Here is a 24,102-nt window from a genome sequence, read left to right on the forward strand (position 1 = left end):
TTCAAAAACACTGGGAATGTGCTGGAGATACAATCATTTTTTAAATTTCCTATGCGCCAATCCCCATTGATGATGAACATTTGCACGAATAAAGGGGAGGGGACAGGGGCAACGAAAGGCAGTGGGCCTAGGGGCGCCCACTATGTAAATCCGGCCTTGACTGGCAAATGTTGTGTTGTTTAAGCTGCTAGTGCTTTGTTTACTTAAAATGCCGGGGTCTAGGTTATTCTCAATCTATACATGTCTCGGGAATTTTTCTCCGAGTTGTACATCAGAAAACAATACAGCATAGAATGTGGTTGTATTGGCTCTTATGTAAACATATTTTTCTCCAATTTAAATTTTATATAGAGCTGTTCTAGTTGACAAAAATGGCTGACCTCTTAGTATTAACCAGTGGCAGGGATTCTGCACATACCATTTATTTAATGAAAAGATCTGCTTTGTATTTTTATTGTACAAAAGGCTTAATATATTCTTTTGGAATGATTGTGTGATGCCGTCTCAGAAAAATCTTTCTATCTAAAGCTTTCCTGACACTTGCTGTTAGTTTGGCAGCATTGTTTCAATTCTACTGCCTACTGCTATTCAGACTGTTGTGATTTTTTTGTTGTCTAACTTGAAGAGATTTAAGGTGTATATAGCAGAATAGGGATACAGAAATGAAACAGACGCATAGGCTGATTAATAGGTAAAGTCGAAAAATGATTTATGAGATGTGAAAACAATGATACTGAAGTAAGAGAGTAATGAGGTAGCAAAATGTTAGCAGAAGGAGCACAAATACTGAGATTTGGTTTTCGTGGCCTTGTGTGACAAGTAGGACAATGAAAAACATAAATGAATTATGACTCTGTAGACCCAGTGACAAATATACTGTATGGGTATGAAATAATGGAGCCCAGAAATGCTGCGATGAAAGGGATGATGAAACAGATGGGTCAATGATAAAGAAAGATAGAAGCTCATAGTATAAAACATCATAAGAGCATACAACAAGACAAAAAAAAAAGATTTTGCTTACTGAAACACCATCAAATGAAGAGGAGTTCATTGCCCTGTAGATTTCTTCACTGATCATTTTATTGTTATAATTGAAATCTTCCAACCTTTTACCCTTCTTTGATAACTCATAAGCAGTTTTATTAAGTGCAAGAGCAAGGGACCAAATAGCATCATATGCGAGGGGAGCCTCTTGTAACCCCCCTGTCATTTCTGGGTTTTCTCCAAGACGTTTTTCCAATTTTTCCATGAACTCCTGAGATGTCTGGAATGAAAAGAGGTGTAACAACTAGCTTGCATGCTTGTACAAGAAAAAATTTAAGAAAAGGGAACACACAAAGTTAAAGAAAATAGTTCAGAGAGGTGAAAACAAACATATAAACATATACCATGTTTGAGATTCCTCGTGTGTTTTCGGGGTTAAGCATGACAATTTCTGTTGTCACATGACCCTCCACAGCCTGTGTCATTTCCTCCACGGTGCAGTTAATGGCTGGGTCGGGGATCTTAAACCAGTTGTCTGCATACCAGCCAATCAAAAACCACACATATTTCTTACCAAATAAACGTTCTTTATAAACCTAAGTAGTAGGGTTAAGAAAAGTTTAATGGATTAACAATACAAATAATATTTTTGATAAGTTAGCTACTTTCAACTTTAATAAGAATTAAACATTTTTTACAGGAGTTGCTGATTATTATTATTGCTGTCTATGATGGCTCCCAACTTTATTTATGCTGATTTAGTTTCTAAATTTATTTTTAAGGAAAATAGTATGCAAACAGAAACTCTAATTATAAATATGGCGTACAGAGCTGTGCAATATAAAAGTGACTCTAAAAACCCCCACAAAAAACAGTGCTTTTTCATCTATTCATGTGTAATGGGCCATTAGTTCAAGTCTCAGAGCATTACTATGCCAAGTGGCTTAAACACTTGTCAACACAGACATCATACCGACATGTTGTAATAAAAATGAAAGCTTCAAAAAATTTAAGTAAAAAAAAAAGCCTGAAACGAGGTGAACTAGAACTTTTACCTCACAGAACACTTTTCGTGCTTCCGTTTCATAGAATAATCCAACTATTATTCTTGCATCTTGTCTCTATAAGAGAAAGAAAAATGCATCCAAGAGAGTTAAGGGCACAAACAAAGAGAGAGCCCAACAGGAAGTAGATATAGTCACAGTAAAGAAGATGAAGTGATGACAAGAATAGTAATAGAAAAAAAACAACAAAAATAATAATGCAGGACAAAAGCAACTCTCCCATGTTTAGTCTGCCCAACAATTCATATTTAATTTAGGAATATATCTGCAACCATCTTTAACTCATGAAGATATCAGGTGATACTGGGAACTGTAGTTGTAATTTGATAGGCTTAGCTTCCAAGTTGACATGCCATTTATAGTCTCCATTACATCCTGAGAACTTTAAAATCCTTATGGAAATAATCCATCCCATTCAGATGAATGTCTTTAACTTTATGTTAAGTCCTCCAGCCATCTTGATTTTCTGAAAAAGTGCTGACTGTTTATTGGCTTGATAAATGCAAAGTTTTCTATATTTTTCAATGCCTGCCAACTAAGCTTAAGTCTCGAAACCATAGAAACATAATTTCAGTACCATTCCAATTACTATTTTCTATTTTGGAAATTAAACTAGGGATGCGCCGAATCCAGTATTTGGTTCGGGAATCCTTCTGCCCAGCCGAACCGAATCCAAATCCAAATTTGCATATGCAAATTAGGGACGGGCGGGAAATTGTGTGACTTTTTGTCACAAAACAAGGAAGTAAACATTTTTTTCCCCTTCCCACTCCTAATTTGCATATGCATATGCAAATTAGGATTCGGATTTGGTTCGGTTTTTGGCTGAATCTTTCGCAAAGGATCAGAATCCAAAATAGTGGATTTGGTGCATCCCTAAATGAAACTAAGAAAAAAGAAGGCCTACCAGTTAGACACACTGCATACAATACACATAGCGCCTAAGCATCTGGATGCAACATTCAAATCCAGATCCCACAAGAAAAACCTGAAGTAGAAATTGCTTAGATTAAGGGAGAAGATGGAAACTATGTTCTAAAAGCATCATCAGGTTTAGTCAGTCCACTATACTATCATCTATATCCAGTTAGCAGGCTATTATTATTACTATTATTATTATTAACAAGTCCCAGATTCTCCCACTGCAGGTGTCAGGTATAGCTATAACTGTAGTTCAACAACAGCTGACAAAATACAATACATGTATTAGATGGCACTAATGCTATACTCCTATACATAGGTTAAGAGTGGAATTGGTACCTTTAGATTTTTCACTGGGATAACTGGGTCAGAAAAAAAGCTCTGTCGAAAGGTTATTTCAATGCCAGCTTCCTTCACCCGCTCTTCCAAATCATCCAGGGTCTGTGAGAATGAGAGACATGAATTAGAGTTACATCATTGGATTCACAGGTTCCTTAAAGTGATACTGACCCTAAAAAACTACTTTTTAAAATATGAATGTACATTAAAAGTTATCTATAAGTCATGTTGATTGTTTTTTGCTGAGAGGTTTGTATTTGTAAGCAATTGTTAGTTGACGTTTCCCAACCTGACTGTCCCATCTCAGCCTGTCAGTTAAAGTTTCCAATGATAACGGACTACTGTTGCACAAATATGGCAGCCCCCTCATGCAGGAACATGGGGCATCAGACAGGTAATGTAAAAAAGCATTGTGCAAATACTTTATGGAAAGGTTATAAGTTGCTTTCAAAGGCATTATTATGATAGATATAAAGAAGAGTTTAATTTCTGGTGTCAGTATCTCTTTAAATAAACTGAATAACTGAATACAAGAATGACGTGCAGCTAACTGATTCTGACATGGATTGTGAGATTTCCTGGGCTCTAATATGTTTTTAGTTTACAAATATCTGTTTCAAGGGGATATCTCACATAAGTAAAGTTAGTAGCAGAAACAAAAAAGTTGCCTTTTTAAACATAACTGTGATATGTGACAAGTCTTTTAGTCTTTGCTTTTCTTCATTTTTCACCTGCATTAATAACTTCAATAGTTCTTTGGTTTGTGATACCGTATTTACAGCACAAAGTCATTCGTAGCTGCTCAAACCATATGGTACACCAGCATAAGCTGAAACACAAAGCTAGAATACAAACCCATTTATGCCGTTTTTTTCAGGGACAATTCACAAAGCCACACTTTGTTTATAGTACTCCTAGGACAATCTTCTTAATGATAGAGGTAGATTTTGTATCACTCAGCATCTACATATGGGGGCAGATTTACATATGGTCGAATATCGAGGGTTAATTAACCCTCGATATTCGACTGCTGAATGTAAATCCTTCGACTTCGATATTCGAAGTCGAAGGATTTACCGCAATCAGTTCGATGGAACGATTAAATCCTTCGAATTGAACGATTCGAAGGATTTTAATCCGTCGATCGAATGATTTTTCTATGACCAAAAAAACATAGGAAAGCCTATGGGGACCTTCCCCATAGGCTAACATTGCACCTCGGTAGGTTTTCGGTGGCAAAGTAGGGGGGTCAAAGTTTTTTTTAAAGAGAAAGTACTTCGGCTATCGAATGGTCGAATAGTCTAACGATTTTTCGTTCAAATCGTTCGAGTCGAAGTCGTAGTCGAAGGTCGCCAATTCAATGGTCGAAGTAACCAAAAACAACATTCGAAATTCGAAGTTTTTTTTATTCTATTCCTTCACTCGAGCTAAGTAAATGGGCCCCTAAATGTATGTATACACATTACTTTTCTTGTATAGGACTGAGAGAGATATGTAAGCACTTAATAATTGACCATATACTCAAACTATATTGAAAAGAATATTATGAATCACAAAGTACTATAAATATATAAAATACTGTTGGCGGAGTTAAAATCATGTATTAAGTAACATATCCCTAAAACTTACTGTAGTGGCTGCATTATATATTAAACCTTTCAACAAGAAAAAAAAGAAAGGCTATTTTAGCCAGCTACAAGTAGCAGATGCTGACCTACAAATCTACAAATCCCATAATGCAGCCGAGAAAAAAAGTCTTACATTATATGATATCATTATTTTATGTGAAGGCGGTCAGTATTTAAATTATAAACAACTCTTTCTGAAAAAGTATCCATTGCCTATAAAAAATACATAGAAAACATGAATAATATGTTTAGTGGGGTAATCAATGTCAATGTTTAGTGATCTCACTTTTATAGCATGACTTAATGAAACTTGTACTTTAGGAAATAATGTATCGCCTAGCCCTATATAACAGCAATAACTCCTCTGTGATTTTTAATAACGTTATAACATACAAGAGCTGCTAATTTTCCAAAAAATATATCCTTATTAACAATACTTTATGATGTTACTTGTCATGAGTCATTGAAACATGTATAAAGGGAAAAAAATACCCACTATTGTAAAATGTATGGATATCAGAAGTCACCTTGTATTTTAATGACCTAAGACCTCATACCTTTATATGGTCATGGAATTCTCTGTGTCTATATAATGCATACGACTAAATGAACATACAAATCAATGAAATATAAGTAGCTTGTATATTATAACTTAATCATTTAAAATGCATCAAAATAAATGAACAAATGTGTGATGCACATTTCCATGCAGTATGTGGCAATCCCCCAAACAAACCTTTCATTAAATATTCCTTGTAGTGCCATTGTCACACTCGTATACAGGGAGCATGTTTTATTACAACTGGCCATGCCACAGTTAACAAACTATTTATAAATTTGAAGTCAAATTAAATAACATTAGGCAATACAGTAGCTCAGTGCGATGAACTACTGCCTTAAAGTGCTAGCGTCCAATTCCAACCATTTGGTTTCCTCCAGTACTAGATAAATGTACAAGTATATAAGAACATATAACATTAAACACACTCACGGAAGTGAAGACCTCAGTGGTCTGCTGTATGGTGGCAATTTTAGTCCATCCCCACTTTTTGAAGAGCTGTGCTCTGGTAGGATTGTGTAAGGTGGCTGAAGGATGAGTACGGAAAAAAGTGGGAAATCTCTGTCGGTTTGAAAGTGCTGGAGAGCTGGACCCATAAGAGAGCTACAGAGGGTATAGAGTACATAAGAGGGCAGTAAAGCATTGTAAACATTAGAGAGGTAAATGTATAGACCGAGGTACAAATGAAATGAATGATTGAGGTTAAGAGAGGTAAATGTATAGACCTAGGTACAAATTAAATGAATGATTGAAGGTGGAGAGATTACAGGTCCACACAGATAAATGAGGGAAAGAAACAGAATAAGAAAAACAAGAAGAGAAAGAAAATGAGGGGAAAAAGAAATCTAAGCAGAAGAATGGCACCTACATACAGCAAATAAAATAATAATTCATAGGAAATCAAGACAGACAAGAACACTCTTTTGACATTGATGGCAACAGTGTTCCTCTTTTTTTAATACACATGGATATTCAGACTTGTTCACAGGCATCTCACAGAGAGGGTGCATTAATTAGACATTCCATTTAGAAATGAAATTGAATAATTTCATCCTTTTAACGGATCAGCAAATTCAGAGGGGGTGGAAGCAGGCATGAAAACAGAGAGGAGAAGGTGCGCAAGAGAGGAATTTCTACTCAAAGGCAGTTAGCTATACAGCTTTACCTGACATGCATAAGCATGTGTGCCATTATAAACAGGGAAGCGGAAGGAAGAATCTGAGACTGAGAATAGCATGTGAGAAGTGCAACCATGCATTTTACCACTGGTGTAAAGGGCAGCATGAAAAGGTTTTAGTGGTACATGAAAGTGGGAAATGACACACATTCAGACCTCGCAGTGATATCCATAAGAATCAGGAAAAAAAGAAACTGGTGGGGGATGGTACAGAGAGAGTGATCAAGGAAGTCTGAGATAAAAGAAGAAAGGGGTTTGGAGACAGTAGAGATGTGTGCTCACCACAATAAGATGCCACATTCGTGCTGCTTCTGCCACTAGGGTAGAGACACTGCTGCATCCTGGCATTAGCATGATCTTTATGGGATCATTATATAGTAACTCATACAGGTATCGCGTTGCCTGGCCAGGGTCACACTATTAATAAAAATAGAAGTGGCAAGAAGGTAGTAAGATGAGAATAAAGACAGGATACAAACAGAAAGGGTGGGGAAGAGAGCTAAAATAGTTGTAAAAGATGAAATTAGGCAAGCAGGTTTATTTATTTACTCCAAATAGCAAATTGTCTGATGCAGGTTATATACTAGATCTCACCGTCATTTTTACTTCCTATTTCTCTGTCATTCCTGTTTGTCTGTCTTTTCCCATCTGTCTCTTTCATTCTCCCCCCTCACTGCCGATCTCTCCCTCGCGCACGCCCCCCCGCACTTCTCTGGAATATTTTACCCTTTCCTCCGTTGCCGTGGTAACAGAGAGAGCTGAGAGGAATAATGAGAGCGCAGGGGGTAATCCTGTGAGAAGGCCTTACTGCACCCCCTCTGCTCTCTTCCTCCTTGGAGCCACTCTTACTAAAGGTCACTTTCACTGCATGTCTCTTCTCCCCACCTGCAACAGCTGTCTCTCTCACTATTCCCCTGCTGTCTCTCAGTATGTCACTTTCACATCATTTTGCATTAGCTCCCCCTCACTTTCAGTTACCTTGCTTTTTTTTCATTTCATTCCTGTACACTTCTCAGTTTTACCTTTATTATTCAATGCTTGCTTTTTCTAAATCAGCCTATTCTTTTACAATCCCATTTGCAATGACTTCTTTTACTTGATTCTATAACTCACTCTAACAAATTAGCAACAGATATTTCTCCATCTTATCTACTTCTTTTATCCTGGCTTGTTTGGACAAGACTTGCTTTGTCTTTTATGTCCCTAGTGCTATCATCCCAGTCTTGACTCGCAGTCCTTTAACTTGACATTCCTTCCCTATGTCCACTCCTGCCACTTTCCTATATGACTGTTCCATTCATCTGAAATCAACCCTAAATTATCATCTGTAAGGGTAAGGTCACACGAGGAGATTCGGGGAGATTGTGTCGTCTGGCGACTTATCGCCACGTCTTTTGCGTGACTATCTCCCCGAACTGCCTCAGCGTTTTTTCGCCATAGGCTACAGCGCAAAAACGCCTGCGCTAATGCACACGCTGCGATGCGTTTTCAATAGTCGCCCGAATTTGCCTCACTGATGCAACTTTGGGCGACTATTGAAAACGCATCGCCGCATGTGCATTAGCACAGGCGATTTAGCACAGGCGGTTTTTCCCCGAATCTCCTCGTCTGGCCTTACCCTAAGGGTAGCTAATGGCAGATATCTTATTGGACCAAACTCCACTGTCAATTATATGACAACAAGATGTAGCGCCAACTTACCAGCCAGAGAGAGATTTTTCATTGCACTCACAAGGCAAAACAGTTTTTGTCACTTTCTAATCCATCTTCGCACCATATTAACAGTGAGTAGCATTTTGTTACTAAATTTTTTACATCAAATATATCTTTTCCCCAAGTTCACCACAACCTTTTTAAAAAGCCCCAATACTTCAATACATACCGGATTTTATATTAAACCAGTCCCAAGTGGTATTAAACAAACCAATCTGCCATAAGTGTTACACTGCATCCACACGCCATTCCTTCCCTGGCAAGCTTAAAACATTCTCCTCATATATAGCTATATAATACACAAAAGTTATGAATATCTTGTAAATTATATCCTTATAAACGGTGAGTTCTGATGTCATCAGTTATAAACGGTGAGTTCTGATGACATTTCTGTCACATGACTCACTGAAATTTGTGTATTATAATAAATAAAGTACCCCCAGTTGCAAAATATGAGGATATTAGAAGTTACCTTGGAGTTGACCTATATAAAACCACTCGGCCTTCGGCCTTGTATTTTTATATGGTCATGAAACTACTCAGTAACTGGTAATATCCTTATAACATACAAGAGGGGGTACTTTATTCACTATATATAGCTCTATATAGCTATAGCTATATGTACCTGTCATAGTGGCAATCTTTAAATGTAACATTCAGATAACAGGTGTTATCTGGCCCCAGATCACATCCTCACCTGGCTGTCATGGTGAATAAGCCTCAGTTCATACTCCGGCAAGATGTCCCGTCTATTATTGACATCCTCCAGGGCCATCTGTGCAGCAGGCTGGCAGGCCTGTCCACCGGGCCATCCCCCACTCATTGGGAATAGAGCACCCACGTGCAGCGCTCTCTTACCTGAGACAGCAGCACACAGTAAGAGCATCAGCAGAGGCACACACAGAGAGACAGACATGACCAAACAGGAAGGCATCACTGAGTTGGAGAACTAAAGAGTAGAAAGCTGCCTGGAAGACTAAAAGCTGGGGGAGACATGATAAACCAAAGAAAGTGAAGGGACCAGAATATAAGGCTTTCAGAAGGCAGAGAAAGTGCTGGAAACAGAAAATGCTTTGAGACCCAAAGAAAGGGCAGAGAACAGAAAATTGAGCTCTGAGGAATATCAGCAAGTGTTGAAGGAAAGAAAAATAGGAATTAATGGTAGAAGGATAGACACCAAAGGCATCAGCAAAGATCAACAGGGGAACACAAGTAAAATGGGTGAAAAGAGGGCAGAGACAGAAAAAACAGGAAAACTGCACTGCAGGAAAGAAAGAAATAATCTTAAAGGGGAAATGGGAAAAAACCAAGCAGCCCAAGAAAGATAGAAAAGGATGCAGTCAGACAAGAAGGGATAACTGAGTGTGAAAGCCCCAGGATGAGGTGTGAGAGAGCCGCAGCATCTGCATGATTCTTGATTTGATTCTGCAGTCTACAGAGCAACAGAGAGAGATGGAGAGAGAGAGTGTGTGCGAGAAAGAGAGCAGGGGGGAGGAGACACATTGATGTCACCCACGCTGAAGGGAGAGAGGGATTACAAAGAGAATGAAAAATGAGAGAGGAAGAGAGGAAGGGGATAGATGGAAGGGGGGCATGAAGGAGAGATTGAAAAAGGGGGAAAGGATGGGTATATGCAAACAATGCTGTAGATAGAGAAAGATAGAGAAAGAGGAAGCAGGTGATAACTAAGAAACACAGAGGAGACAGAGGGAAGAAATGGCTTTTTGCACAAAAAATATGGAGAATAGGTTGGGTATAAATGATGAGGAGAATAAAGGGAAGGCATAGACTAAAAGGAGAGTGTGACATTTTCATGGACATATAAAAAGTTACTGTGGTACACAAACTGACAGAGTTGAAAAAAATTAGGTAAACAAGAAGTGGCAGAGAAGAACATGTGCAATCAAGGGGATAGGCAGGTGAAGTCTGAGTGAGTAAATAAAGGTGGACTGTAGCAAAAGATGGGGGACCAGGACACAGATGAGGAGAAAGGGTGCATTTAAGTGACACAGATGGAAAGTAAATTGAGAAAACAGGACAGAAAAAGAGAAAAGGACATAAGTGGAAAGTATATGAATGGGCCACATGTATGAATGTACCAAATTAAAAAATGGTATAGATATATGCTGAGAAAGTAGTTTGGGAAGGATTGTACTTGCCATTCACGTTACCTTACCCTGCCCTGCACTGTCACCCTTATTCTCCCTCATTCAATCTGTATTTAGGTCAAATAGGTTTTTTACAGACCCTTTAAAAACCTTATTTTGAAAGGGCAAACAGAGGAATTAAGAGGAAGCACTACAGGAAGAGGGTGAAAAGTATGTACTGGGAACAATAAGCAATAAGTGGCAGATAGCAACAGGCATATGCACACTGATATGAGGGATTATAACGAGGCAACTACAAGCACTAATTGATAAATGATAGCAATAGAAATCACTGAAATATAAGCTATTTTGCTGCTTTTTCCTTATTCTTGATCCTGAATTTGTGCAAACATCCAGAATGAAAATAAAATGCCCCCCCCAACTCTCCATTTTAAAAATCATTAACTTATATGATTGGTATTTTTTGGGGGTCAGATTTATCAAAATTCTAAACTAGGATTTCTTTCAATTCAAGAAAATATATGGAGAAAATTGAAACACAAATGTATTTATATTTTTGAAAACTCAAATCAGTGCAATTGTATTTTAAAAAAAAACGCAAAGTTGTATGAAAAAACTCAGTAAGTGAAAGCTGTCAAGTTTCTATAGAGGTCAATAGGAATTGTGTCTGAGGAGCTTAGCAACTTTATTTCATCCCCCCTTTTTTTATTAAAACAGATGAGATGTTCAGTCTAAAGTGATCGTCAAGCAGTGAATTCAATTCATATAGATGGAAGAATATTTTGGGAGCTATGTTGCCAGCGAGAACAATTTCCTGCAACATTAGCACTTAAATGCTGCCAGAAAATTGCTGATCTTGCATTGATATGAGTGATTGATATGTGTGAACCTGTCAGTGAGAACACAATTAGGTGATCATGACCACTGCTTGTTTAAGGCAAACATTGGCTGATACACAACATGCTCAAGAGAAGAGAGGGAAAGTTTAAGAGGAAAGACAATATGGGAAAAATAGAATAAAAGTGATACGTATGAGGGTAAACAGATAAAATAATGAGAAACAAAGAGAAAACATGGCAAAGTACTAAAAACAAATGTCTGGGATCAAAAAGAGCATAGCATTAAAGGGAATGTCAACCCAAAAAAAATACATAATAAGCTAAGCAGCTTTGCAATATACATTCATTACAAATTGTCTATGGTTTGTATATTGTATTACTATTGAAAGCAGTGTTTGTCCCTTTCTATTCTCTGCCCTAGTGGCTCAGACTGTTTATGGAATGTAAGACAAGCCAATGATTAACAGAACTGTCAGGGCCAGGCACCCTAGGCAACTGGCCTGGCGCAACGCCGTCTGGAAGGGCGCATGTGCGCAAATTCACGCTTGTGCGCATGTGTGCAAACTGTCGCTCGCGCGCATGCGTGCAAAGTGCCGCAAGTGTGAATAGATGGGGAGAGAGGTGACCGGACAAGGGGGCAAATTTACTAAAGGGCAAAGTGGCCAAAATTCACCAGCGTGACGTAATTTTCACTTCGCCGATTTACTAACGGGTGGTGGCATAAATTCGCTAGCGAAGTAGACCTACTCTAGCACTACTTCGCACCCTTACGCCAGACGAAGTTGTGCTATGGCGAAGGGACATAACTACGCTAATTCACTAACTTGCGGATTTTACTGAGCGTTACCTCTTGCGCCAGACTTGCCTTTACCATCTCAGACCAGGCGAAGGGCAATAGACTTGATAGGACTTGCTTCAAAAAAAGTTGAATTTTTTTCTAAGTTCCAAAAAACGCTGGCGTCTTTTACTCTTTTAAGGGTGATAGGCTGAAAAAGATCGTAAATTTTTTTTGGGGTTGCCCTCCTTCCTAACATATGGCACCTATAACTATACAGTGGGCACGTGTATAGGGCAAAATAACAATTCTATTTTATTTTATGAAGCTTTCCCAGGCTTGTGTAGTGTAATGAATTTGCTGCTACATATACGTCCATTGTACTTGGCGACGTATGCAAATTAGGCATCGCTAGCATAACTTCGCTTTGCTTGATGAATTAACGCTAGCGTAACTTCTCTACCTTTCGCCCCCCTGGGCGCAACTTCAGATTTTAGTGAATTTGAGCAGCCCTGGCGAAACTACGCCTGGCGAAGTGCGGCAAACTGTTGCTAGCGCATTTTTGGCGCTAAGTGAATTTGCCCCTTGGGGTAGGCAGCAGAGAAGGTATTCTGCCGTCTACCCATAGTTCCGGCCCTGACTTTTGTAACATTGTTTAAAAAGTAACAATCAGGGATTAAGCAAATGCTTTCCAAATAACTTTAGAAGACTGAAATGTTTTAACAAATGTATATTGAAAAGTTGGTTAGAATTATATAATCCTTTATATGCGAATGACTTTCCATTTATAGCAAAGTACAAACATGAATGGAATAATTATTGAATCCAGGATTTTGCTTAGGAGTCATAGCTGATTCTTTTGCTTAAATTTGAATATGTAAATTACTGTATATAAAATATTAGGCCAAAGCCAAAAATTATTTTTGGAGCATCTCTATATATATTGAAGGACATAGTACTTTAAACTTTGCACATACCAAGCAGACATAGAAACAATGGACATGTAGACAAAACCATGCAGAATATCCAGAGAAAGACTTACGAGAAGATTCCGGGTGCCTGACTGCAGAAAGAGTGCAAGACCATAAAAACATGCACTAAATTTGAGAAGAAAATACCAATACATATCAAATTAAGCCATGTAATCCCGTAATTCTGTAATGGCATTTAGGCTACTGGCAGAATTTTATGTCAAAAAATGTAATCAGTGGCTTTTTTCAAAGATCAGCATATCAGTGTTGACAATGGTAAAAGTCCACAAGGATGCAAAACCTATTTGTTATCTGCAAGTTTTGCACTGTCAATGTGCACAACGCAATAAGGGGTGGACTGACAGCATAAAGTTCTGGCTCTTGTAGTAATGCATACTTACATGCTGCCACACTAAACAAATAATGGCATCCAGTACATTTCTTATGCCTACTACTGGGGAAGTAATATAACATGAGCTACTTGTCTGGGGTCCAAATAAATCTTAGAAGGGTCAGTGCTTAATCTACATGGACCTGCTATATAAATAAAAGAATGTTTATTAGCAGGGCCAACTGTCCTGGGGGCCCAGCTTACCAATTGGCTATAATTTGGGGTGCCATGATTACTAATAGCAGCTCTGATTTCAGCCTAATAATTGCATGTAGGGTAAAGTTAACACATCACAATAATCAAAATGAAGCACCTCTAATAAATGCAAGTTGCTTGATTGTACAGATTACAACATGATTGCAAACAAAGGATACCTATGAGACTGTACATTTGCATTAGCCATGCATGGAATCAACACAGAACTCATGCACAGTGAAAATAAACTTACTTGAAGTATCTGAGCGCCTGACTGCATAAAGAGCGCAAAACAACATTGTGGCTGTTACTGGGTTTGGATATATGTCTCATGCCTATTCATTTCTATACTTTGCTCATAAAATTTCTATTGTGTTTCTATTGCTGATTTTTAAAGATAGTTTTAAGATTTTTTTTAGCTGACCCACAGAGTAAAGCTGATCTGGCTTTAGTTCAGAAAGGTGTGGGACAGTTATTTTGTTGGCTGCAATTGCTATATCTGCATTTTATTCTATGTATTAATTACAGAAACCATGCACTTCTGATTTGCCAAAGGCATTCAGTGCATTTTTTACTACTAGATGAATATGTCAGTTTAAAATATTCAGGTTTTCTCTACCTAGTTTGTTCTCCCCACAGTGGATATGCTGTAGACTTCTTTGATGATAAAATTGAAGTTGCTTCATTCAAAACATATGGCAAACAGAAGTTAGTGAAAACATATCACCTATACTTGTATGTGTATGTTTTTAAAAAAAAAAAAAAAAAATATTAATTAGATGCTTACAAGTTTCAATATGATAAAAAAAAGCTCATGACGAAAGAGTTTAGCAATGTGCACTTATTTTGTATATACTAAATCTATTTGCATAATATATAAACTATTTTTCTCCAATATTTTCACATATCAGCAGCTACTTCTCTACCACAGCTTTAGAGCCCTAAGGGTAGGACTACACAGACGTTTTCGGCGCGATCCAACGCGCTACGACAAAGCGTTGATCCGACACGACACGACTGTCGAATGCAGACGGGAAAGTCGTTTTGCGTCGGATCAACGCTGCGACTTCATCCAACATTTCTATCGCTTACCGTATTTCTGTCGCATGCGCTTTGTCGTATCGATTTGGATTGCGCTGAAAACGTCCGTGTAGTCCTACCCTTATACACGTGTTCCTTTGTGGTGGCTTTTTATGCATTCAAGTTAATGAATGAGTTAATGCAGTCCACTCACTTTCTTTAGTGATAGATAGAAATTATAAATTGTAATAGACACGAAACCACACCTTGCAGGTGAAATGCAATCACTTTAAATAGCCAATTTCACAGTAAAACATTATATAATAAGTGTTACATTAAAAGTTGCATAGTTTGCTACAGGTTTAGTCATCTATAGCAACCAATTACAGGTAGAATGTTCAGCCGTTTAAAAGAAAACATCTTATTGGTTAGTATGGGTTACTGCAAACAAGAGATTAAAAACATGCAATAGCTTTTATGCCTTCCAGCAATGTTTACCACATATAGCAACTGCTGTTTTATTCTTTCTCCTTGGTTACTAGTGCAAAGTGCTTTTATTGTGTTACTGGTTAATGTGTGACACTGCAGATACATTTCTGTGAGAAATGAGAATCACATAATCAGACTGGAAGTCTCTGAACCTGATTTAAACAATACTATTTTCTTTCAGTGCCATAGGTCCGATGTATATCTATGCAGAGATATATATATATATATATATATATATATATATATATATTTCCACTCTAATTTGCATATGCAATTAGGATTCGGATTTGGTTTGGTATTCAGCCGAATCTTTCACGAAGGATTCGGGGATTTGGCCAAATCCGAAATAGTGGATTTGGTGCATCCCTAAATTCCTAATATATATATATATATATATATATATATATATATATAATGGTGCCTTTTGGAAGAGATCATGCTAAATGAAGAGAAAAGCAGGTATGGTCTGTCTCCCCCCAAAGGTAACACTTTCTTTTTTTCACTTAGGATAGGACTGACGCATGGACACTGCCTTGACTGGGCACGTCAACTTATGCATGCTTTGTACAAACTTTGTAACTAAAAGTCTTTTTTTAAGAAAGTTACAGTTCAGTTGTGCAAGAATATTTTTTCAGGGGGTTATATATTGAGAGTGCTGGGGCTAACTTGTTTAGTGTATATATATATATATATATATATATATATATATATATATATATCTATATATATATATATATATATATATATATATACTGTATATATATACTGTATATATTATTGTAAATCACTATGTAATATTGCAAAGCAATATGTAATTTAAAGCTTAATTAACAGCTTTTTCTCTGCTCTCTCTTTGAAAGATAGTGTGTATACCTGAATGCAGGGCCGGAACTAGGGGTAGGCAGAGTAGGCACGTGCCTAGGGTGCAAAGCTGGAGGGCGCCAGGCACGTACCTGCTCAGTCGACTACCCCATGTCCGGTCCCGTCTCTACCCGACTGCTGCTTCTAGCCATCGTGGAAATGTGTTTCTGCGCATGCGCGCTGGAACGCAGCTTCGCGCATGCGCAGTGGAACACAGCTTCGCGCATGCGCGGTGTAACAGTTTCGTGCATGCGCGCTGGAGCGCAGTTTTGCGCATGCGTTATCGAGCGCACACTCAGCCGGCACCGTGGCCGGCCAGGTTGCCTAGGGCGCCTGGCCGGGTTGGCCCGGCTCTGCCTGAATGTGATAATATCAGATTATGTGCATGTACTGTATATATGAGGTATAAATGAGACGATGAATGCATCTGAGATTCTGAGATTGTCTTTATTAATGTAGGCATTAATGTGTAGATTATTAGAAATATCCCCCTCTGTAAGCCCTGTACCAACATTAAAGGAACAGTAACACCAAAAATTAATGTTTTTTTTGTGTAAAACTTTTTTTTATTGTATTTCGAAATTATATAAAATAAATTAAAATGGTTAAACCGCGTATTGTGTGTTTGTTATGGCATAATGGATATAAAAATATCATTGTTTTTTGTGTTTGTTGCTCAACATCAGTTAAAAATAAAGTGTTTTTAAGGAATGGCAATAAAAATATATTGCCCTTCACTTGTAAACTGATGTGTTTGCTTCAGAAACACTATTATAGTTTATATAAACAAGCTGCTGTGTAGTGATGGGGGCAGCCATTCAAACACAGGATACACAGTATATAACAGATAAGTACTACTATAGTTTATATAAACAAGCTGCTGTGTAGCCATGGGGGCAGCCATACAAGCACAGGATACACAGTAGATAACAGATAAGTACTACTATAGTTTATATAAACAAGCTGCTGTGTAGCCATGGGGGCAGCCATTCCAACACAGGATACACAGTAGATAACAGATCAGTTCTGAAGACTTCTATTGTATACTAAAGAGTTTGTCTGTTATCTGCTGTGCATCCTGTGCCTTTTCTCCTTTTTCAGCTTCACGAACTGCTGTCCCCATGGCTACACAGTAGCCTTTCTGAAGCAAACATATAAATTATACTGCCTGACAGCAATACACTATATTTTCATTCCTTGAAAACACTTTTTTTGGTGATACTGTTCCTTTAACTTCTGTATTTAATGTATAGACATCATACTTTTGGACTTCCATATGGTTGCAGGGTCTGATTCCTCTAGTTACACCCCTGTGCATGTTTGTATGAAAGTGTTTAGGGCATGATATCCATACATAAATGCTATTTCTCATTTTTTATATAGAAATTTGCTATGGCATGTCAGTTTCAATCCTTTGTATCCTTACTTGCTTTGCTTTAGTCACATACATTTCCCCATTTTGTGCTTCGTTTAACCAATAACAAGTCAGTGGCACAGATGCTGTGTGCCCTACTGTAAGTTTCATCTGATAAGGTGACAAAGCATGATAACAGCTAGGGAAGCTACACATATCTCTGTCCCCTTCTAAATGAATCCCCACAGGCTTTCATCTGAATGCACTGCTATAGAAACATTTGGAATGAGCTTCTCTGACGACGCAATCCTTTGGGGGAGCATTCTGCCATAAATTAGCAGCAGGAAGCAGATAGAGAAGGCATGGTTATTTAATATATGCTTTTTAAAGAAAGCAGCAAATGATACAACGAGAAATTAAAAGCATCCTCAAACTGGTAAATAATGCAGTAAAAATTAAATACAGGCAAAGATATAAAAGGAATGATTCATTTAGGTTCACATTTGCTACATTTGATTTTCAAAATGATTCATTTAAAAAGGACATGAACTTAATAATGGAATTAAAGTATTATTTATGAGTAGACCGCATCTCCTTTGTATATCTGTAGGTATTAATAAGGATAACAGCAGTACTCATTGACAATACAGCAGAAGCATCATAACCCCTACTGGTTATAAATAGATTATTCTTCTGCTATTGCAGCCAATCCGAAATGCTTCCATTGAAATAACAAATGATGGTCCTCCTTCATGCATAAATAAATATGTGCCAAAAGAATGCTTGATACGGTTTGATATACTTGAAAAATGCCCCCCACTGAGGCAGTTTCTACAGAACAACCTGAAATCCCATAGGATCCTATTTGTTATGTCTGGATAGAAAATCTTTATATCATTGTATAATTGGGAGTCCATGCATCTGATTTCCGTATATCTTTCGCCACAGCCAGAGGGACATGCCCCGGTTCCAAAGGCAGCCAACACAAAAAAAGTTTTATATCAAAAGATATATGTCCCAAGGCTTATATTTAGTAAAAATAAATTATTTATTAACGTTCACATTTTAAAAGTTTGATACATACTGACCCCACATGGCCCACCTTACGCATTTCGTACTCTCCGGCACTTAGTCATAGGTGTCTCTATCAACAGCAACAGTGGATAGAAAATCTGACCTGAAAATATAGCTCTTTGGGACAGGGACCTCATTCCAACTGTGTATTGAAACACCTAAGCACTTAAGCATAGACATACGGTATGTGTTTTTGCTGTATAAGTTATAATAACTATACCCCTTGGACCTATTTGCCCCTTGTAAGCCGTATGTACTGTACATTTTTAGTGCTATATAAATAAATACACATATACAATATGGCACCAGTCACTTAGACCTAAACAGAGAAGATAAGTTATAGGAGTCATGTCTTCCAAATTATTTTATTCAGATCTGCTCATTCAGAGGATGAACCAAACAAACAGATCTATATGATTTGGCTATAAATAAAAATGGATAGCAAAATAAAACAATGCCACAATGCTGCCATGACCTGAACATCACCTTGTGAAAGGCATCAATAAACTATATTTGTTTGTACCTGCAAATAAAATATATATCTTGCAGTGAAATTTCTATTTCATATGAGAGAGATGTCCTAGCCACAATCCACCATGGGGCACAGTGCCAGGTGGACTCCATTCCTGTTTCTGCGGTGCATGGGGTTATATTTATCAAAGAGTGAAGTTAGAGGTCGCCACAGTGAAAGTGAAATTTCCGCCACTCTCCATTAATTTCTATAGGAATTTTACTAGATTATTTATCAATGGGTGCAAGTGAAAGTTCATCCTTTGATAAATACTGTGGTGTTTGTGCAGATGGCCTGTAGATGTCACTGTGCTCAAGACTTATACCGTGCATATTTCCTGTCAGCTTAAAAGTGAAAGTTACTGTTGTGTAATGGCTGCATGAGAGCCTGCTAATAAAGCACTGTTATACTCTACTCATCCTCGGCTACCCAAAACACAACAAATACGCCTTTCAAAATCCCATAGAAATAAATGGAGAGTGGCAGAATTTTCAATCTAGAGGACTGTGGCGACCTCTAACTTCACTCTTTGATAAATATACCCCATGGATGGAAGAGAAAATTGCATTTGTGACTCGAGTTTAGGTAGCCATACAAGGACCAAAAAAAAACTTGGCACCTCTAAACTGGGTAAGGACTGCATTGGCCCCTGCGTAGCCAAATCACGCAGAAAACTGATATACAACCCCTTTGGAATGAGCTTATTCAGTTGGGTTTATGAAAAAACACTATGTGAACTTAATATTAAATAAATATAAATGTATTTATTTGTTTTACAAAGACATACTTGATTCACAACATGAAAATAACCCATATTAGCTTATCTGTGACTCATGGGAATCATTTACCAATCCCCTGTAGGTTTACAAAGTCATTCAACTACTCCCTCGACTTCTTTCATTGTAAAGTGTTGGATTCTGTGACTTGAAATTACTTTATTTTCTAATCTACAGCATACAAATTTATGTACGGTGAAATATATCTGTCTGCACCTGCAAATAAAGCATATATTTCCATCAAGATTCCTTTTTCATATGAAAGACTTTATCATTATTTAGGCCAATGATCCCCAACCAGTGGTTTCCCTTGGATGTTGCTCCCAGTGGCCTCAAAGCAGGTGCTTATTTTTTAATTCCCAGCTTGGAGGAAAGTTTAGGTTGCATAAAAACCAGGAATACTGCCAGATATAGCCTCTACCTAGTCCACTTAGGGGCTATTTTTAGCCCCTACTATTAATATAGCAGTTAAAAATTAGGTAAGTTATTATTCTTTCCTTTCATCGAAAAGGTGCAAAAATATAGAAACATGACTGATCTGGTATAGCTGTGATTTTATGACCTTTAATATACTTATTGCCCTCCACAAGTGCTATTAATATTGCTTGAGAAGGATGTTTGGATTGTGTAATGTTATTGCTGTATTTCTACCCATTTTATGTTATTTTATTTAGTATTTTGTAAAATGCATAAATAAAATAAATTAAAAAAAATAGAAACATGCAGTAAAGCCCCTGGGGAAGTGACACAAGTGGAGTAGAAAATGGCACTGGTGAACTCGTTAGAGCAGATAAAATTTTGAGCAGAGCTACATTAGTACTCAGAAAAAGAAGGCAGCAGTTTGGGGCAGCACAATGAGCAGTATTTATTGAGATGTTATCTATAAAATACCTTGCATTTTCTTTTAAACAGGTTCATCTTTCTCAGTTTTGTCTACATTCTTCTATTTACAGTTTGTCTTTTAGTAATCTCTGCTTTATGAAAGTACAGCATTTTTTAGCTTGTCTAGGGCAGACTAGTCCTAAATGTTGCATTTTCACTTTGTTAATAATAAAATTGGTGCACACAAAAGAATTTTAAAGAATCTGTATCTATCTTAATCCCAAATCATCATGGGCAGGGGCAAATTTGTCACTTTGTTTAAAAAAAAAATCATCAGTGTTTTAAGTTTCACTGTACTTCATAAAACGTAATCTTTCCCAACCCTATATCTCCTGTTACATGGCCACCCACAGACATTCTCCTTAGGCGTCCACATTGCAAAAGTATAAAAAGAGGTGTAAATAAATAGGATATTTATAAAGCTTATTTGCAGTTACCAAAAAAAAAGTTTTCCGTCCCGCTTCGCCCTGCTTCCGCCTACTCCCACACCACGAATCCGCCCACCCAGTGTCGACTTGAGTCCCCTTTCCTCGCCGCAGGTAAGAGAGGCTGGGGAGGAGGGGGTTTTCTTATTAGCTATAGAGGAAGTGGAGGTCTGCTTCCTCTATAGTTACACCACTGATATATATATACAAACACACACACACAAGTATGTGCAGTTAGACTTCACATGCCTTGATCCTCAGACTCAAGGGGGCCATGGATGAATCCTTACTGTGTAGTTTTTTTGGTACTAAGGGACACGTTTTTCAACACTCGGTACAGAGAGAATCCAGACTGTGATCTCATTAGCTTGTGATTACTCTCCAGTTGTAAGCTACTGTGAAATCTGACTCAAGGGACATATACTTTTTATACCTTTTTGTGCCAATGCGGGGTATCTCTCCTCACCTTAAAGATACAAGATTTAAAAAGTTTAGGCTTGATGAACATTTAAAAATGAATATAAATACTAAAGACCATTCCTCATCCTTGCAGGTTAAATGCTTTAGGAATACAAATGCATGTCCTAGCTACACAGGTTTTTAAAGAATGTTTAATGAAACCCTTGGTCAACAGATTTAGCTGACCATATGCAGATATACATATTGTTTATGCAAATAGCCTGTAGATGTCTCTGTGTTCATACTTATACTGTGCATACTTCCTGGTAGTCTAAAAGGGAAAGCTTACTGTTGTGTAATGGCTGTCTGACTCTGCTAATAAAGCACTGTTATACTCTACTTATCCTCGGCTACCCAAAACATAACAAAAAGGAATGGGTTAAAATCACTTGGGGTGCTTAAAATGTGCCCTCCCCAAGACTGCCTGCCTGCCTAGGGTACTAATGTAGTGAGCACTGCACCTCCATCGTCTTTCCTGTGCCAGGAGCTTTGCTGTGCCACTGGTCTGTGTACCAGCACAGAGCAGCAAGAGTTCGGTATTCAGTATTTACTCAACTGCACATGCACAAAGAAAGGACAAGCAGCAAGGGATCCCTGATGTTGCTTGTCCGTGAAGATGGTGGCACAGCTCTCACTAGAATACTATAACAGGCTACTGGGTATTTCAGCAAGCACACAGAAGTAAGCATTTTTATAGACATACACTGAACACACATAAAAGTACTATTGCTTGATTGACATTTAGCGAAAGAGACCTTCGCTAGTAGTGATGTGCGGGTCGAGAATCCCAAACCGCACCCGGCTCGGGCCTGATGCAGCCTTCTATTTATAGACCCATGCCCAATCCGCCCGCAGTGACCTCACTAAAGTCTATAAATTCCAGCGCCTGAACTGCTAGGGCGGGGAGAGCAGGAGAAGAGCTCGACCCGGACTTGAACATTTTGTGCAGGATTCGGCCCAAACCAGTATCAGGCCGCCCCGCACATCACTATTCACTAGCACAGATTCGCAGGCTATCGTCAGGCAAATTTTCTCCCAGGTGAATGATCGTTCACAAATTCACTAAAGTGCGAATTTTTTACAGAACCTTACCTCTTTCGCCAGAATTTCCTTAGCCACATTGGACCAGGCAAACTGATAAGATGAAGCTACATCCTCCTCAATCTTATGTCAGTGACATCATATCCTGTATGCTGAAAAGTTATAAAAGTTCTAAAAAATGCTGTTTTTTCATATTTTGAAGCGGGATTGACTTCAAAAGTTTAACTATTAAAGATTTTTTTAACATTTTTTTTCTAAACATTTGAAGGGCATGTCACATTTGTTTTAGGATTCATGTCTAGGGCATTAGGGGGATCTCGTTTGTCATTATTATGCTTCCTTGGACATTTGTAATAAGTGGCCACTTCAAGCATTTGCACTAACAACTCTAATAAAGCTGTCTATATGACATATATGTACCCGCTCTATTCAAATTGACCAAAGTACTAACAAAGTTTCGCTAGGCTAGCAAAGTTCGCTATGAAATGGTTGTGCTGATGAATTAACGCTAGCAAAACTTCGCCAGCATTCAGCTACAGAGACGCAATTAGCGCCTGGCGAAGTGGCACGAAGTGTGCCGGAGCCTACTCTGGTGAAAATTCGCCCTTTAGTGAATTTGACCCAATGTCTAGGTTATATGTCTGAGGCAATGAAATGATTTAACGCTACATACTTTACAATGACTTTCTTATTGTAACCTAATGAACTGATGAGTAACATAACCTGTACATTGGCGTTTGTGTGTGTTCCAAGGGGAATTAACCCTTTGCGGTTTGTTGTACATGAAATCAGTCTTATTTTTCTACACTGGTTTTTATTATTATGCTTCTGTTCAGAAGAGCAATAGCAGCCCTCCGCTGTTCATCTTCCAGTCTGTGGAGAACAGCAGGAAAATAAATAAACAATTCAACAAGAAAAAAATCAAAACCAGTCGAAAACGGCCTTAAAAGACAAATAAACTGAAAATTTATTTTCATTTTAAACTGAACAGCCTATGTAAAAGTAATTTGCACCTTTCCTATATATTGCTGCACTCCAACGTTCGTGATTCTTAGGTAATGCAGTAAATTTTTCTGGCAAAGTTTTTTTCTCGAAGATAAAAAAACAAAATTGTGACCTCTGGTGGTAAGAATTTAGAATGCTAATACAGAGATATTTACTCCTCTACTCATTTATAAAGATATACAAGAGAGCCCTCAGTTGGTAAAAATACAAAATTACAGATTTTTCTACACTAATGATTATGTGTGCCACTACTAGGGTGTTGGTTGGAATTCACTACATGTTTATATTAGAGTTTTTATGCAGGGACAAAGGGTCAAGGATGTTCACATAAATTGCTTTACTGTGATCATGAATACCTTATGTGAATCAAAACAGACTCTGGAGGGAATATTTGCTATAGGCTGAATACACTTTATATACAGACAGGGAGATTTCAGCCTCAGGGTGCTCTAAAATAATTATCTGACACTTGTAATTTTACACAAAAGTTCCATAAACCACAATGATAAATACATGCTTTGCCTTTATAGATCGTCAT

General features: G+C 37.9%; 1 protein-coding gene across 4 annotated transcripts in view; it reads right to left on the reverse strand.

Annotated features, from left to right (window-relative positions):
• The window catches only part of gabbr1.S (gamma-aminobutyric acid (GABA) B receptor, 1 S homeolog), a 64,754-nt gene that overhangs the window by 16,943 nt on the left and 23,709 nt on the right, over nt 1-24,102 (reverse strand). Inside the window, exons 6-14 of one of the 4 annotated variants that reach the window (XM_041575199.1) lie at nt 13,921-13,941; nt 13,153-13,173; nt 9,086-9,246; nt 6,958-7,092; nt 5,931-6,101; nt 3,312-3,413; nt 2,043-2,108; nt 1,392-1,583; nt 1,025-1,267 (exon numbers count right to left, since the gene is read on the reverse strand). In XM_041575199.1, coding sequence (XP_041431133.1) covers nt 1,025-1,267; nt 1,392-1,583; nt 2,043-2,108; nt 3,312-3,413; nt 5,931-6,101; nt 6,958-7,092; nt 9,086-9,246; nt 13,153-13,173; nt 13,921-13,941 — 1,112 coding nt within the window. The remainder of the gene's footprint in view (nt 1-1,024; nt 1,268-1,391; nt 1,584-2,042; nt 2,109-3,311; nt 3,414-5,930; nt 6,102-6,957; nt 7,093-9,085; nt 9,247-13,152; nt 13,174-13,920; nt 13,942-24,102) is intronic. The other 3 variants (XM_018233187.2, XM_041575201.1, XM_041575200.1) reach the window with 3 other exon arrangements.

Source organism: Xenopus laevis, chromosome 8S, assembly GCF_017654675.1.
Source record: "Xenopus laevis strain J_2021 chromosome 8S, Xenopus_laevis_v10.1, whole genome shotgun sequence".
Classification (NCBI taxonomy): Eukaryota; Metazoa; Chordata; class Amphibia; order Anura; family Pipidae; genus Xenopus; species Xenopus laevis.